The 19,152-nt window shown below is 38.2% G+C and overlaps 1 protein-coding gene and 1 long non-coding RNA gene across 2 annotated transcripts in view; one reads left to right on the top strand and one right to left on the bottom strand.

The window, feature by feature from the left end:
* LOC134751553 (uncharacterized) overlaps positions 1-19,152 on the top strand; it is a 238,986-nt gene that overhangs the window by 142,532 nt on the left and 77,302 nt on the right. The window lies entirely within an intron of this gene.
* Positions 1-19,152, bottom strand: part of LOC134751552 (microtubule-associated serine/threonine-protein kinase 3) — a 108,486-nt gene that overhangs the window by 57,505 nt on the left and 31,829 nt on the right. The window contains exons 4-5 of the mRNA XM_063687009.1: positions 13,937-14,070; positions 6,213-6,288 (exon numbers count right to left, since the gene is read on the bottom strand). Coding sequence (XP_063543079.1) covers positions 6,213-6,288; positions 13,937-14,070 — 210 coding nt within the window. The remainder of the gene's footprint in view (positions 1-6,212; positions 6,289-13,936; positions 14,071-19,152) is intronic.

Genomic DNA, 19,152 nt, shown 5'->3' with positions numbered 1-19,152 from the left:
GTGGAATGGTGCAAGTGGGCCTAAAACATTTTTAAATCAAACCAAAGACCCTTCGTACAATTTATGGTACTCCACAATCTTATTTTACACCACGCATGAGATAAAGCACCAGAAGATTAATAGAGAAACGTAAACAGTTCTCTGTTTCAACATTCCTTCTCTTTTTAAATGCGCTATTTCTCTCTTTTGTGTTGCAATACACAAGAAAAGTATTCAGGTTAAAATGTTTTGTTCACAACATTGTTATGACAGCAGAGTGTCGAGATATTTTTGGACCTATTAGTAAAACACTTTAGCTGTTAGCACACCGCTAAATAATTAACTTGTTATAAAAGTATAATTGACAATTCGTGAACCAAATTAGAATATTAGATAATAAAGCAATGTAGTAGGTTGTCTAGAAGTGATAGCTATGATAAAAGGGGTAGATTTTTAATAAAAGCGATATTAGAAATAATATAATACGAGTCCGATTAGGAATAAAAATAAAATGAATACGAGTAAAATTAAATAATTAAATTAAATAAAAAATAAAAATAAAATTCATTTATTTCGAGTATCTGTGACTCATAAGTACATAATACATATTACAAACATTAAACAGAACACAAACATTAAACAAAAACTACAAAAACGTTTATCATTCCAAAAACTTAGTTATTACTGTAAAGCGAATTTAAAAAAATCTGATACAGATGAAGTTAAAGGGACGTTACAAAATTTGTGACTTCCCCCTCCCTCTTGTCACAATATGTCACATTTTCTTGACCCCCTCCCCATCCTAAACATGTGACGTAATTACTGGATGACTCCTAAGACCCCCGATTGTGTTGCCTCTACTTTTAAGTTTAGTTTTAGTTTTTACGGCTATGCTGAAACAGAGACGACTCCGTTGGCTGGGACACGTTCATAGAATGGACCCTGACAGATTGCCACGTGAAGTCATGCTCGGACAGATTGCCGAAGCTAAGAGACTGGTTGGTCGCCCCGTTCTCCGCTTCAAGGATTTATGTAAGCGCGACATGAATGGCTTCAGCATTCCAACTAACCGTTGGGAGGAACGCGCGGAGATGAGACCCGAGTGGCGTCGTAACCTGCGGGAAGGCATGGCAAAGCACGACGAGCTCTGGTTGGACCGCCTTAACCAGAAACGAATTCGCAGAGCTGCTGGACCACCCCAGGAGTCAAAGACACATCTGTGATCGGTGCGGCAAGAAATGCCGATCAGCCATTGGTCTTTACAGTCACCGCAGTCGATGTAGACTGTAGACATCTCCTCAAATACCTCTAGTCGCTGCAACTATCATCTGTAAAGATGCTGTGGCCAATGATGACTTTTAAGTTTATGATTTGTACCAGATGGACCAGATTTCTCGCAAATGTTCGTATTTGTCATGCTACTTCAGTTAACCTCAATACTTTTTGTGCTGAGACTAACTGAAATAAGAAGAAACGTTCGTACGTTTCCGTGAAAATACGATGGAAAATAATTATGCACTACAACTGTATACCGTTTTCTTTTATCGAGTAAAGAGTAGTTTTTATATATTATGTTAACTATTAAGTATGTTATGTAGACATAACAACTCAGCATATTCCCAAGTGCTTTCAGCAAGTGACTATTATCACTTATCGCTTCCACTCTTGGATCGCAATCAAAACAATTGATAACACCACACACATTCTAATACCTACTTTATTATCATACAAACAAGGCACAGTTTCTAATGCAAAATGCATAATTACCTTTGCTAAAGAGTGCATTTAAATACCTGCTTTGTACTGAAACGGTAAAGTTTATTTTTGAATGCAAGTTGGATAATAAGCAGTGCCAAAAGTGCATTGAAATACCTACTTTATAACGCAACAATAGGGATGAGATTTGTATGTAAATTGTATGGTAAGCGGTGCCAACAGGCGCATCGGGTATGCGATGTTATTTTTGATTTAATTTAGTGCATTTTTGCGGGAATGCGAGTTTTCGAATATATTTTCCGGTTGCTTGCATTCCGGTTTAAAAATTTAAGAACAAGGGGATTAAATGTTGGTTTTGAAAAAGAAACATGCATACGAGTGTTTTTTTAACCTACGAGTATCATATGGCAGTTTCAGATTCCGCAAAAACGTCCAGATTGAAGATCTTGTGGCTGCAAGGCTCGGAACCGGTTTTTTCTTCATACAAAAAATACCGGTATTATTACGTTCCATTTCGTTCTTTGGTTTATTATTTTATTTTTAATGGGACAGTCTAATAATACGATTTGTTATTGTTACCTGATTCAGTCCTACTTAAAGAGCATAAAATAATTAAAAATATTGAGCTATTTCGGGGTTTTGAAGAAAACCGGTTCCGAACCTTGGTCATTAGGTCATTACCAAAACAGGCAAGGTACTGTCGTTTCTTAGAATTAATCCGTAGGAAGAACAAGAACTGGGTTCAAATTTATCTTCAACTACTTTGTCACGTGGGTGGCAAACAACCAAACCGCCTACATGTTACTTACACTGCTAAGTTGTTTATATCTTGGTAAAATACAATCAATTTGAGCGAATATTTTTATCATCAGCATACCAGCTGAAAGCTGACCTTACTAAATTAAATTAAATTAAATTAACATAAAATTTATCTAACTTGCAATCGAAGGCAAAAATATCGATCCAGACAAATGGCTCAAAAATATGTGAACACAACTTTATTGTCTAAGGTGTAAGAGCGTACACATATTTTTGAAACTTTGGGAATGTATATATATTTATGCCCTTGACTGTATGTTCGAGTCAAATCTTGCAAGTTAAATTATACCCACTTCCCATTATTCGATTGAGCTGAAAGCTGAAACTTCACATACTTAAGTTGGGTGACAATGAAATATTATGTAGACTTAAGTTGGGTGACAATGAAATATTATGTAGTTAAGTTGGGTGACAATGAAATATTATGTAGTTAAGTTGGGTGACAATGAAATATAATGTAGTTAAGTTGGGCGACAATGAAATATAATGCAGTTAAGTTGGGTGACAATGAAATATTATGGTTCCATCGAGCAGATCTGATACAGGAGGTGACCATAGGAACTCTGTGATAAAACAACGCAATCTAATCGTGTTTGGGGTTATCTCGATTGAGTATTAGTTGCCTCTTGAAAGAAAAGTACAGTCAGCGATAAAAGCTTGTATCAGAAATGAAATTTTTGTCAAAAACTTTTATTCGCAACTTATCGTCTATGATTAAGCAAATTCGCCAGCATAACAAACGGTACAGCAAACTGCTAACAAAGCATAAATTAGGGTGCGCCGCCCCGCCTGCGGTGGATGACCTAAAACCGCTCCCATGACGAATGATTATTTACTAAGGTTCGGCTGACGGCTGTCCCATGCATCATGTTTTCATTATTATGTCGTATGGCTTTTATTCCTGAATAAATATTTTAATTTACAATTTACATTTGCACCCAGAACGCTGGGCCAAATTAGCCACGGACTGGATCCCACAGGATGGATCTCGGGGCAAAGGCAGACCCAAACGGAGATGGCGGGACGACCTCGATACATTCTGTGTGGAGTGGCGGGAATGTGCTTTGGATAGAGCCAAGTGGCGGGAAAGAGGGGAGGCCTTTGCCCAGCAGTGGGACACACTAACAGGCTAATAAAAATTTATATAGTTATACACAGAACGAAAATATTTACAATTTTATATATAAATTGAGTAGCCAATCCCTTGCTTCCGATGTGAGTGCTAACAAACGCCTTTTAGGACATTTTCCTATGATGTGAGGGATTGTTTGACCACGGTTGGGCCACGTAATGCGTAGAGACCTATGCCTCCCGGAACGTAAGAGAGGCCGCGGATTCCCTTTGCTGACATGGTGGACAAGCATGACCAAATTGACTAATAAATTGAATTTACCCGACCCGACAACCCAAGACAGGCAGTCTGGGCGTCGAAAAATTAGGAGAGCCGACCCCACCTAAAGTGGGATGGAGCAAAGAAAAAGAAGAGGAGAGAAGAGTGAGGGATTGTTGCAGTTGGCTCCCTACAGACACAGTCATGATAAGATAAGATAAGATAAGATAATCCTTAATTCAACAACGTCCCAAGTACTGGTCACAACCCTAACTAGATAACCAGATTACCAGAATTATTTCACCGAGGTTTGAATTCACGACCTTCCTTGAATAATTGACTGTTTTTAGGGTTCCGTACCTCAAAAGGAAAAAACGGAACCCTTATAGGATCACTCGTGCGTCTATCTGTCTGTCTGTCACAGCCTATTTTCTCCGAAACTACTGGACCAATTAAGTTGAAATTTGGTACACATTTGTAAGTTTGTGACCCAAAGATGGATATGTAACGTAAACTAATTAATTTTACCCACGGGGTTTTTTTTTTATATCAGCTCAAATATAACTATAGAGCGTCTGAATACGCAATTGTTGCGGAGTATACATACTAAGATACTTACTTAGGGATTCGTTATTTATTATATTGTTCAAGAAAATTTATACAAGTTACAATGTCAACAAAGAAAATTTCATGACCATAAAATTAGGTCGCTATTAAATGATGAGGCACAAATTTAGGTCCGTTAATTTCTCTATTAAATTTCACGAGAATATTCTCGATAACATAGAGAATTAACGGAAATTTACTGAAAAATATCCCTAACTTTGAAACCCTTTTATATGTAATATATTTTCCATTTGTAATATTACTAAGTGTCTCTTTTGACAGCTCTACTCACTAAGAAAAGTGCAATATATTCATCAAAAAATGTAAATTTCCCTATTTTTCACGTCAGGAGAATATTACGGAAATATTCCCAGTAAATTACATTACCGAAAGTTTCCCATTACGGAAACTTTCCGCTCGCCCATCACTAGATGCAAATGCTATTATCAAATTTGGCACTCAATTACATCAACGTTTCCAAGTACCATTAATCAGAACATGTAATACTTAATTTTCTTCGTAACTTCATTAAATGCAGATAAAAAAGCCATTACTTACTAACAATACAGTCACGCCTTACGATAAAACCTTGTCGCTTTAAGAAACGATCGCGATTTCATTACTAATGAATAATGATTCAAACGAATGAAAGCGACATAGTTCTAAGATTTCTACGTTACACGCCAAATAAGGGAGATGGTACAAAAAGTAAAGGTTACCGTAATTTCCGCGAAGGAATATAAAAAAATACAATTTGACAAATCAAATATGAACCTTAGTGCAGTAAACTTAAGACTGTTTTTTGTCTGAGTGACTTTTCATTTGTTAAAGTCATGATTCTCAGGAAGTGATTCAGTCTAACACATGATTAGTGTCCTAAAGACATGCTAACACACACGCCCACTGAGTCAGTATGAGATAATGTACCGTGTGTCATAATTTCAGTGCATCTTAAATTTACGTAGAACTGAGAGAATTTAGGAAGTCGCTTAAAGCACGAATACAGTGTTAAATCTGAAGCGAAGTTATGATATATTTTATTATGCCAAAAACTTAATTTTATTTGGTTCCATATGTACAGTCAAGGCATTAAATATCGACACGGACAAAGTGGCAAAAATATGTATAAATCTATGGGAATGAGGGCTAACGCGTATGAATTCGCCGCTAGGGGCGCTAGTGTAGATGGTAGTCTTTTCAATAGTTTGAAATGTCAAATGTCACTTGTCACTTCAATGACTGACAGCTGTTCTTTAGTCTTTTGGACCACCATCAACAGAGGCGCCAACTGGTGAGCAAAAAAACGATAGCCCTCATAAGGTCGTGTATACATATTTTTTGGCACTTTACCCGTGTCGATATTTAATACCTTGAATGTATTACCTATTTAAAACATAGTCATATAACCATATGTATACATATATGTCATTCTGCGTGTAATCGCAATAAACTTTATTCATTTTCATCTCCAACGCATCTGACAGGTGTAACCGGATTCAAATATCATCGACATATGTTAAATCCCGTAAGCCTATAATTTATATTAATTATATTCTACCGGTAGCTCGGTTATTCCACAATTTCTAATTTCGTATGACTACTCATCCCGCTAAGACGCATAACAGCATCGAATTTGTAACGTATGAAACCTCATAAGGGTGTTTACGCCACATACGTGTGCGTGCGGCGCGTTGTAACCTATGAATCCTCATGAGACACGTAACACCATGCGTGGCGTGTGCGTGCGTGTTGTAGTACTTACAGATAAACTGGAGCTGCCCGGAGTGGTCCCGTAGCCCGAGGACGGAAGCGACGCCACCGACCACCTGCGACCATCGCTGTGAACGAAAACAAAACATGAGAAAATATTACTAAATTACAAATATATCCTCTATATTGAAAAAAACCCGGCCAAGTGCGAGTCGGTTGCGCACGAAGGGTTCCGCAAACGCAAAAACACGGCAAATAAATCACGTTTGTTGTATGGGACTTAAATATTTATTTTATTCTGTTTTTAGTATTTGTTGTTATAGCGGCAACCTACATCATCTGTGAAAATTTCGACTATCTAGCTATCACGGTCAGCTAGCCAGACAGACAGCGGAGTCTTAATTCATAATTAATTAAAGTCTTAATAATAGGGTCCCGTTTTTATCCTTTGGGTACGGAACCCTAATAAAACCATCCACTCTGTCTAGTATAGTATGAATCTTCTCAAATGATTGCTACGCCTAAGACCCTAATCTGGTAAACAAAAGCCATTGTTTATTTTGTGAGAGCGGTCGGCCATTGTGTCTTAGCGCATGCCACGCTCAGACACAATAGCCGACCGCTCGCACAAAAGAAACAATGGCTTTTGTTTAACAGACTAGGGTCTTAGGCGTAACAATAATTTGAGAAGATTCATACTATACCCACAACCCACAACACAAGCCTTATTGAGCTTACTGTGGGACTACGTTGATTTGTGTAAGATTCTCCAATATTTACTAATTACATACATATAATCACGCCTATTTCCCGGAGGGGTGGGCAGAGACCACGGATTTCCACTTGCTACGATCCTGACATACCTCTTTCGCTTCCTTCACTTTCATAACATTCCTCATACACGCTCGCCGGTTTAGGGTGCTCTTGACCTGGCCTTTCTTCAGGATTTCCCCGATCTGATCAGAGAAAGTCCGCCGAGGTCTGCCCCTTCAAACTCCCGTTTCTACCTCTCCCTTATACACTCTCTTTGTTAGCCTTCTTTCACTCATTCTTTCCATTTACTAATTAATATAAATTATGCATAATATATAATTATTATTTTTATGTAAACAATACCTGCCTGTTTGAATTTTTTTTTGTATCCATAAATTTGATTTCATGACAAACAATTTAATTTCTCTATAGTGTATAGTGTATGGTCTCATCGGAAGATCAGCGCTGGAAGTCGCCAGCAGCATGCTGAGATGGGGCCATTTCGTGACACTTTATTTTCACTATGTTCTTTTAATGTATGTTTTATTGTTTGTGTGTTTACGAATAAAAACTATTCTATTCTATTCTATAGGAAACTCTTCTCTATAGTCTATAGTGTTTAGGAAACTAAACTAAACTTTACTTATTCATATATGAATCTCGACTGCATCTCGACGTCCCACGAGCTTTTAGCTATTTCAGGTAACCTGATATTGAACGAACAGTCAGTCTCAAACTTGATTAAAGCTGCTTTTTCGCAAACATTGAGTAAGGGTACTTATTGTCGCTTGTCAGTAAGGCGCTATTTCCATATAGCTTCAATTAGAAATCAATCTTATCAACAAGCGACAATGTGGTACCTTTTGGTTGAAAACGTCACATATAAACTTCCTAGTTTAAATGACAGCGGGTTAACCACAGGGAAACTAACAATTTATAAACGACTATTTGTGCCCTTCTTCATTCATTGTAAATTCCACCCCCTTTTGATCCCTTTAACACATTTACCGCTACGGTCGTAGCGCTACGTCGTAGCCGATAACATGGATTTCCCGGTATGTAGCGAAAATGCTTCGTAGAGGCAAAACGAAAACGTGTCCTGATTAGCGTTGAATGGGTTAAGAGATGATGCTATTATAAAAACATATCTCCTATCGGGTTTCAGCGATTTAAATAGTATAAAAGACTGCATAAAATAGGGGGATTTTTGGGGACTAAAGGTACCACATTATCGATTGTTGATAAGGTTCGTTTGTACTTCAGTATTTGTGGTAGATAAGAACATTATTGACCACCCTCTTTTGATTTTGATGCTCTTTTCATTGAAAGCGGCACAATTAGGCGTATAAAAATACCGTTGATCTCCTAAATAAATAAATTAAATTCGAAAATGATAATTTTATACTAGGTCAGTACATTAACTAGCCGTCTGCTTGATAACCTCTACGTATAGCGTATGTGTTTTGTAAAAACAATATTTTTCTGAACATTCTGCGATAAGAGTTGCCTGTCATTGCAATATTTTATCATCAATGTCAATGACTAATATCACATCTTTATCCAGATTAAATAGAGGCAGAGAACGTCCCAAAAAAGTTAAGCTAAACATTTTAACTATAAAAGTCCCGTGAGACTCAAACATATTAGATTATTTTAAAACGTGTCACTCACGTATTATACGTGAGACGTGAGTGACCCGGTTTAAAATATTCTAATAAGCTAAACATATTTAAAAAACACCTGACGATCAAAATCAGAAAAGAAGAAAAAAGTACTAGCCGTCGTAAATAACCGTCAATGACCATTAAGGAGCCCACTGATTACCAGTCCGCCGGACGATATCGACCTGTCAGTTGTTCGGAAATGTCAAATTTTTGTGCTGACTGACAGGCTGATATCGTCCGGCGGACTGATAATCAGTGGACCCCTTTAAGGGCCACTACCCAGGGTTAGCCAAATAGCCACTAACTCGGAGTTAACCGTTACCACACGGTTAAATTGTACTGGTAAGCTCTGGTTTAACCGCTTAACCCCGAGTTAGTGGCTAGACGGTCACTTCTACCTTTATCACCATCGGTTACTCATTAAAAAGTTACAAACATGTTCATGTCAACGCCTTAGTGATAAATTATCCTTAAGGGGCCCACTGACTATCAGTCCGCCGGACGATAAAGGCCTGTCAGTTGTTCGGAAATGTCAAATTTTTGTGCTGACTGACAGGCTGATATCGTCCGGCGGACTGATAATCAGTGGACCCCTTTAAGGGCCATCACCCAGGGTTAGCCGAATAGCCACTCCACTAACTCGGAGTTAACCGTTACCACAGGGTTAAATTGTACTGGTAAGCTCAGGCTTAACCGCGAGTTAGTGGCTAGACGGTCACTTCTACCTTTATCACCATCGGTTACTTATTAAAAAGTTACAAACATGTTCATGCCTTAGTGATAAATTATCCTTACATAGTGCACTTAAGCACTATGTAAGGATAATTCTAGGGTCTCTAGCTAGAGACCCTAGAGCTAGACTAACTCGACACTATACCGAAGATATCCCGGACGTCAGCCTGTACGAGATTAGTATGGCTCTCAAACAACTTAAGAATGGCAAAGCCCCAGGTGATGACGGAATTACGGCCGAACTCCTGAAGGCGGGTGGTAAACCAGTCCTTAAGGCCCTTCAGACGCTGTTTAGTTCCGTCATGCGCGAAGGAAAAACGCCGCAAGCGTGGAACAGAAGTGTGGTGGTGCTCTTCTTCAAAAAAGGTGATAACACCTTGCTGAAGAATTATAGACCCATCTCACTTCTGAGCCATGTCTACAAGCTGTTTTCGAGAGTCATCACGAACCGTCTCGCACGCAGGTTTGACGACTTCCAGCCTCCCGAACAAGCAGGTTTCCGTAAAGGCTATAGTACCGTAGACCACATACATGCGTTGCGGCAGGTTATACAGAAGACTGAGGAATATAACCTCCCCCTTTGCCTTGCATTTGTGGACTACGAGAAAGCCTTCGATTCGATCGAGACTTGGGCTGTGCTGCAGTCTCTCCAAAGGTGCCAAATCGACTACCGGTATATCGAAGTGCTGAAGTGTCTGTACGAAAACGCCACCATGTCCGTCCGACTACAGGGCCAGAGCTCGAAGCCTATTCCATTGCAGCGGGGAGTCAGACAAGGAGATGTAATCTCCCCAAAGCTGTTCACCGCTGCATTGGAGGATGCCTTTAAGGTTCTGGACTGGAAAGGACGAGGCATCAATGTAAATGGCGAGTACATCACTCACCTTCGGTTTGCCGATGATATCGTAGTCATGGCTGAGACCATGGAGGACCTCAGTGCGATGCTCGCTGATCTCAGCAGAGTATCTGAACGAGTTGGTCTGAAAATGAACATGGACAAGACGAAGATCATGTCTAACGTCCATGTTGTGCCAACTCCCGTATTAATCGGAGGCTCTGCGCTCGAAGTTGTTGACGATTATGTATACCTAGGACAAACAGTCCAGTTAGGTAGGTCCAACTTCGAGAAAGAGGTCACTCGTCGAATCCGACTCGGTTGGGCAGCGTTCGGGAAGCTCCACAGTATCTTTTCGTCCAAATTGCCGCAGTGTCTTAAGTCAAAAGTCTTTGACCAGTGTGTGTTGCCAGTGATGACATACGGATCTGAGACGTGGGCGCTAACGATGGGCCTCATAAGAAGGCTCAAGGTCACGCAAAGGGCAATGGAGAGAGCTATGCTCGGGGTTTCTCTGCGTGATAGAGTCAGAAATAATGATATCCGCAGTAGAACTAGGGTCACCGATATAGCTCGCAGAATTGCAAACCTTAAGTGGCAGTGGGCGGGGCACATTGCTCGCAGAACTGATGGCCGGTGGGGCCGGAAGGTTCTGGAGTGGCGTCCGCGTACCGGAAGACGAACTGCCGGTAGGCCTCCAACGAGATGGAGCGACGACCTGGTGAAAGTCGCGGGAATTCGGTGGTTGCGAGCGGCACAGGATCGGTCGGAGTGGCGAGCCTTGGGGGAGGCCTATGTCCAGCAGTGGACGTCTATCGGCTGACATGATGATGATGATGATGAGTGCACTTAATACTACCGAAATTAGGATGAAATCATGAAATGTACATATAAAAGATGAAAGTGGTGTTTATGGAGATACTACAGCGAATATCTACAATATACTTACATATCCTTATTCCTAGCATGGATAGACATGTGAATTTAGAACAATAGCGTTATAATTCTATTTACACAGCTTTACACCGTTAAAAACATTATGGTTATGATTATGACTCAACTATATGCTTATATTGAATGAACTATGAATTGCTTTTGATATGTCGTATAGAGTGTTTGAAAATAAACTTTATTTTTATTAATGAGTAATAAAAACCGTGTGAATGTTTTTCTATTTGACGGTTGAAATAAAAATGAATAAGTATTGACGTATTTCTATATTTGTCCCATTTTCAAACCAAAAGGGTACTTATTGTAGCTTCAATTCGAAATAAACCTTATCGACAAGCGACAATGTGGTACCTTTTGGTTGAAAACGTCACACTTGTTATTTAAGAATATGTACTTTGAGTATTTTCATTTAAGTCTGGAATTGGGCTCTACGTTATGGGGTAAAGCGTACCTGCAATTTTATAAGTTTGTTCCAGTAACTAGATAGGGATTACATACATGGTAAATATTATAATGTGAGAATATAAAAATATTATAATACATATAACAACAGAGAACAAGTTGAAAGTAGGATGTAATCGGAGGTTGTATGTAAATGTATATGAACAAAACGTGCAAACTATTGTGTATGTAAGTGAATGTGTCAACAAACAAATACAATGGACTATGGAATGACCATTTAAATGGGTCTTGGTATTATATACCTTCAGCTTTCCTTATGTATATGTAAAAATGACATGGTACTACTCTTACTACTCTACCTTTACCTGTCTTTAGCAATGACATCAGTCATCTTTTGATGTTCGTCAAAATATACTAGAAAATGTCTATAGGATTAAGGTAAATAAATATAATATTGATAAATAACTGTTAGTATCTAAGGGATTTCTATATAGCCTACTAGAGATAGGTATAGCAAGATTCAAAATTTTTGATATATTATCAAAATTTGTTTGTTTATATATTTATCTCTGTTACATGTTTGCATTAAGCAGAGATGGGCAAAATATTTTCGAATGACGAATAAGAATAACAAAATTATTCGCGAATGGCGAATAAAATTGTCGGATGATTATTCTTGTTTGAATAAATTATTCGTGGAATAATTTATACACAAATAATTTCCACGAAAAAAAAAACATTTAAAACATACCTGAAAGACTGTCGCCGCTTTACATAAAACATCCTTTTAGTCTAAATCAACTTTGAAAAATTTGTCATCAAGTATTGCTTATGCTTGGTTATCTTTTATGTTGTCACTTGTTTCATTGAAAGTGTTGTTTGATGAGCTATTAATACAATGACTTCGGGAATGCGAATGTTCTTCATCAACACTTAGCCCTTTACCGCATAATTCACTAATTTAAAAAAAATATACCAAGACGCGATAGGTTTAGAAAGATTTGGCAACTGTAATGTACAATGCACTGCAACTAAATAGTTACTGCTTAATATAAATTATGCGTTGTTGAGATTCGCTCTCAAGCAAACAACTTTACTGATAAGGAAATTTGGTTTTTTCACTCTTATATAATGCTAATATAGCTCTCTCTTTTTAGGCCAGACTAGAAAGTTACTAACTTAGTGAGAGTAATTCATTGTTTACGCTAATTATTTGTATATTATACTACCTGGGTTTTAACCTTTTAAGGATAAGGATTAACCCTTAACAATTTTTAATGTGTCAGAACTTATATACTTGTATATTAAACGTGTTATTAGTTGTGTTGTTTATTTTAATTGAACCACCCAAAAAACTTAAATATGTTTCGTGGATTTATTCGAATGAAATAAATCATTCGTCATTTGAATAGCGGCAGAATGATTTGTCCGCGGATAAATTAATTGAGAATAAATCATCTGCGAATAAATCATTAGTGAATAAAAAGATCGTGAATTAAGGTTTAAAATAATCTAGTTTAAAGTAATCTCAAAATATAGAGATTGTAACTGAGTTAAGACGAATGTTTGTACCTAACCTCTTATGTAATAAACAGTTTAATTTTTTTTTATCCAGTCTAGTCCTAGTTTAGTCCTAGTTTTAGCCGGTCTTCTCCACATTGACCTTATTGTTTATTCGAATAATGCCCATCTCCGGCATTAAGTATATGCGAATTTTGACTAATGGTATAAATCTTAAATCATAGCAAAACACGTTGCAAATCAACACAGATAGAGGAATATATAAACCATATATAGACAGTATAAGTAGTCTTGTCAAAATACCCGCCATCACCTGTCACAAGAATATTTTTTCCAAAGCGCCCTCTGTCAGCACTTGGTAGTATTAATTCGACTGGCGGCTTGGCGCCTGGAGACGTATTCTTACCGATTTGCCTGAAGAGCTCAGCTATTGGTGGTCTGAAGGCGTTCCGCGAACCACTTCGTTCACTCGTTCGTCTATTCGCCTCTCTCGCTCGAAGAGCAAGGGTGATAGAGAGGCAGATAACGAATTGTGCTCATTTTTGCCGCTTCTTGCCGCGCTTCACGCCCGACGAAAGCATTACATTGTGACCGATATTTTCACACACGATACTCACAGATCCTTGCCACGCTTCACGCTCGAAGAGAGCAGCGGGCTTAGCACGCTCTAACAAGTATGTACGTGCGAAAGTGACAGGCATAGTGACAGGTGATAAAAATGCAACCATGCTGCAGGGCATGGTGCAGCGGGTGCGCGAGCCCTCGGCGAGAGGGGCTCAGCTCAGTGTCTGGAGCCTGGACACATGATACTAACAGCTCCTTGCCGCGCTTCACGCTGGACGAGAGCAGGGCGTGGTGCAGCCGGTGCGGGTGTTGCGGGGGACCTCGGGGAGAGGGGCCTGGACACACGATACTCACAGCTCCTTGCCGCGCTTCACGCTCGACGAGAGCAGGGCGTGGTGCAGCGGGTGCGGGGGGTGCGGGGGCCAGCGCGGGCCCTCGGCCGGGGAGAGGGGCCCGGTGCCTGGGGAGCTGCAGCGCCCTGAGCCGACCTGGGGACAAATTTGTTAATAAAAACAAGGTTTATATAGCATGTTTCGTCATCCAAGATAATATTGCAGTTAAATACCTATATATCAACGACCTGTGGTGTATTCAACGGTGTGTAAAAATTGTGTAAAAAAAAAAGTGCAATAGTTATTTTTACAACAAGAGAGCAAAGTTTGATATTTCTTCGAGTGTTTATTTTGAGTTCCGTGCAAGCGAAAGATTCTATAAAGTATAATAGATTCACGAGCGTAGCGACTTTTAGATATTTAGGATCGTACTAAAGTCCTATGAATAACGCGCCCAATAAATATGAAAGACCTTCAAGACGAGCATAAGGAAGTTTTTTCTATCGTGCTGTGAATACAGATTAATATTATACACTATACAGTAATGTGAGTAATGTAATGGATCAATGACCAGGAAAGGATTAGAGGAAACTGGTTATTGTAGCAATAGGATGAGCTGTGAGACAGTCAGACGCTGGACAAACTTATTATTGAAGTCGATAAATATAAGCAGGGACAAACTGAACCCACAAACGCAACGTATGTAATGCGTGATTAAATCTGAACCCCGAAATTTGTAGGCTTGGAAACATACTCGTCATACGCAACGCAACGCATGACCAGTATGTTTCCAAGCATTCAAATTTCAGGGTTCAGATTGTAATACATTGCGTATGTAGGTTGAGTTTGTCTGCTTTTATTTATAATTATGAAGTCACTGGACAATTTTTTATCGGGCTAAGGTAACACCAAAAGAATGAATAACTAAAAGAATATACAGAAGCCAATACACGGACTGATTCTGTAATCAAAATCAAATAGGTTATTTTATTTGTATGATTATATTGATTATATATATGAGGTCAGCAGAACCAAACCCACTGATTAACATAATATATTATACTTTGGAAAAACTCATAATAGAATATTAAATTTTTTAACTAAGGAAAACAATGCAAAGTAATAGTTTTAATGAAACTTAAATAATTATGAATTGAATGTAAGTACCTATATGCATATATTGACTTATAAATATTTTATGTTTAAGAATAAATGATCTGAAATCTGAAATGTAATTATAAACGTAGTACTTTCATAGAAATTTGACATTAATGATGGCATTGCTACACTTTGTTATTGCAAATGTCATGCAGAGTTACCTTGGTCCCACTCTAAACAATACAAACTATGGCAAATAGTGCCATTTCTGCATGCTTGTCAATTATGCAAATTTAGGTCGTCTAGACAGTCTGTAGCGTGTCCCCTGCAGTTTTGTAGGCTGTCTAGTCTAGGCTCAGGATATATGAGGACAATGCCGAAGTTTTACAAGCCCACGCCCAAGATTTTAGTCCTTTACAAAGATTTACACGCACGCAGATAAATAATTACAGAGAGGTTACTTTTTTTAATTACGCCAATTTTTTGTTCAAAAAAAGTTATTACAGAGATGTTTTTTTTTCTAATAACACTAATATTTATATTGTTGTGCTAAAACAAACATAACAAAAACCGGCCAAGTGCGAGTCGGACTCGCGCACGAAGGGTTCCGTACCATTACGCAAAAAACGTCAAAAAATCACGTTTGTTGTATGGGAGCCCCACTTAATTATTTATTTTATACTGTTTTTATTTAGTATTTGTTGTTATAGCGGCAACAGAAATACATCTGTAAAAATTTCAACTGTCTAGCTATTACGGTTCATGAGATACAGCCTGGTGACAGACGGACAAACAGACAGACAGACAGACAGCGGAGTCTAGGGTCCCGTTTTTACCCTTTGGGTACAGAACCCTAAAAACGGAGTTCCATTATATGCAGATGTTTCATAAACAATAGGACGTGAAGGAGACAGCAAAAGTTATAAAAAATATAATATATGTATATATCTTGAGGGATAATTTTCAGTATAAGATTCCTGCTCCGTCTTCGCATTCGAATGCTTTGATATGTCGTCTCGTGCCTCTGACTCTTATGGAGACAGCTCTTATTATAGAAATTTGGTCCTCCAGCCAGAAAATTAAATCCATCTTCCATTATTTCATTACAAAATGGTGGTGAAAACTACCACTTTACATATTGAAGTCATTATAAATCCCGTTATTAGGTAGGTCTAGATACCTAATAGGGGGCTCCCGCGAATTCGATTATCATCTTATCGCCTATCTGCATTTTTTTATCGCACGAATATTGCAATCGCGAGAAATATACGAACTGTATATTTTGCGTATAATAGACGAATTACACAATCTTCGATTTCGATGTTCGCGGCAAACTCCCAGGTGGTACAATAATTACAAATATGTATTTAGATATCAATCAATAGAATCAGAAACACGGAACTGCGCTCCAGAACTCGAGTTGTAGATGTAGGTGTCCAAACCGCTAAGCTTAAATGGGACTGGGCTGGGCATGTCTGCCGGATGCACCCTGAAAGGTGGGCCAAAATGGTTACCGAGTGGGACCCACGGAACACTATAGATGGTGCTGGTCGGGGTGCAGGCAGGCCGAAAAGGAGATGGCGGGACGACTTGGACGAGTTGGACGCATTTTATCCGGATTGGCACACTACAAACGACAGGGTCGAGTGGAGGAAACGAGGGGAGGCCTTTGCCCAGCCATGGGACACTAAATTAGGCTAGTAAAAAAATATAAAATATATAATCATTTAGATAGAAGTCTTTAAAGTGATATTTTGATGCAAGCCTTTACGGGTTGTTTTTTATTATGATACTGCGACTGATTTTCCCACTTACTATACATTCGTCTTCTATACATTTCCTTTAAGTACAATTTTAAGTTAACATCATGTTGTTCATAAGAGCAGGACACGATTCCTCCGTACTAGTAAAAACTGTATGACGGCAGGAAGCACCACCTCTCCCGGATCACATTTACTCTTATCTAGCAGTAGCTATACATGTATTTGCGCAGTACTAGATATATATATATATGTGTAATATTGTATAAAGATGACAAGAAAATGAAAAAAATAAAACAGGTTGCAATAAGAAAAAAACAAAGCAAATAGTATTGGAAATAAGTGTTTGTGTATGTGTGTGTTTGTTATCACTAGTCAGATTCTAAAGATCATGAGAAGCATAGCATGTGTACATTAAGCCATTTTCGCAAACTCTGTGGCCGTGCTATTCTAAGTTGTACCACCAAACTATACGCGTTTATCATCTTTATCTCAAAGATATAAGGTCACAAATTGCATACATATAAAAAGTGTGAGTCACCCCGTCGTGACCAGCCGTTCATTATGCTCTGTATATATTGTTGCAATAAGAAACACTTCGACACGCTGTTTTTGCGACCAAAAAACATAGAAATTGTAACAAAAAACCCACTACAAGCTGAAATAGACTTTATGCCTTTTTATTCAAGGTGTTATTTAGATTATTTTGTAAGTTTAGGTATGATGACATATTTAACAAATATTGTTTGGAGCTTTTGTGTCGAACGTAACAATTTAGTTTATTGAACACTACTGCAAAGCAAAAAAGTATCGAAATTAAGTTTTCTAAAATATACTTTTTTACGATTTAGAACGCACGTCTTGCTCAGGCGCCGTCTTAGTTTAGTAAAGTATGATTTAATGCAAAAACGTATCATAATCGTATAATTTTCATATAATAGTGCGAAAAAGAAATTGTGAGGTTTTATTAAATAGTTAATGATTACTAGTGGCGCTACTGCGCCAAATTCCTTTTCCGCAATACCCTGTTTTACATAAAAACTCTATGGTGACTACTGGCCACCAAGACAGGATACTGACATATTGACAGACTGACAACTGAAAGAAAGAAAGAAAGAAAGAAAAAGCATTTATTAGCACAACATAACAAGACTAAAACTAGAAATAATTAAACAGAATGAGGTTGTGCTAAATGGTCCTTACTCAGCTTGGTGTCACAGTGTGAGCCAACATGGCACACTCCGCGACGCTGATTTTCAGTAAGGCCCAGTAGATGGACTAGTAAACACAATGTAAAAAATAAATAAGGGAAAGCTTAAATACAAATAACAATCAAATTACTTAATTAAAATTCTAATGAATGTTCGTGTGTATGTATGTATGTAAGTGTCTATGCGATTTGTGTGTGTGACTGAGTGTGCACGGTTGCCTAAGTGTTGCATTTTTGCTTAGCCAGTATGAATTTACGGAGGTGAATTTTAAAGGTGGACACGAACTGACTTCACTTGAAGCATACTTGAAGAACTACCGCAAATTACATATTTATTGTTAATTATCATATTGTTTCCGCCGTTTGTGCTTGCTAGAATATTGAATAGCATCGCTGAAGTTAAATATCTCCGCCCCAGACTACGGACCAACGAGTACCTATACATTTCTACTTTTTTTTATGAAATAGGAGGCAAACGAGCAGACGGATCACCTGATGGTAAGCGATTACCGCCGCCCATGGACACCCGCAACACCAGAGGGGTTGTAGTGCGTTGCCGGCCTTTAAGATGGGAATACGCTCTTTTCTTGAAGGTTTGAAGGTCATATCGGTCCGGAAATACCGCAGGCGACAATTCATTCCACAGTTTAGCTGTGCGATTTAGTGTAATTTAGAGTAGTTTTACTTTGATTAATTTACATCGTAGTATCGGCTCCAGCTCCCGTTATTATCCAGTTCGTTTCCTCAAAATTCAAAAACTCTAAATACAACAATTAATACGTAGTATTATCATTTTATTACCTTTTTTATCTAAGATTCTTAGCATGAGGTCATCAAAACGCCTAATTTTACAGTAAATAAAATATTGCCTTAATTAAAATTTATGCCATGTCGCCATCTGCCGAGAGAAAGCATTTCTGGGCAAATTTATTCAAACCAGGCTTATTACGGTTGTCAAAGTGAAAACAGCGGCTCTTGGAGACTTATAAAGTAAAGTAAAAGTAAAGTAAAGTAAGTCATTTATTGTACACAAAGATTTAGGCAGAAACAAAAATTAAATGGTCTTAAAACTAAGGGACAATTATGTTATTATGTTGTGTTAGGTCGAAATGTAGATAAATTAAATTTCGAAGATCGTCTGTCTATCTCTAGATATATCAGTCTATCTAA

This window comes from Cydia strobilella, chromosome 22 (assembly GCF_947568885.1).
Source record: "Cydia strobilella chromosome 22, ilCydStro3.1, whole genome shotgun sequence".
Taxonomy (NCBI): domain Eukaryota; kingdom Metazoa; phylum Arthropoda; class Insecta; order Lepidoptera; family Tortricidae; genus Cydia; species Cydia strobilella.
Note: the sequence above shows the minus strand (reverse complement) of the source record. Positions and strands in the feature narration are given on the sequence as shown.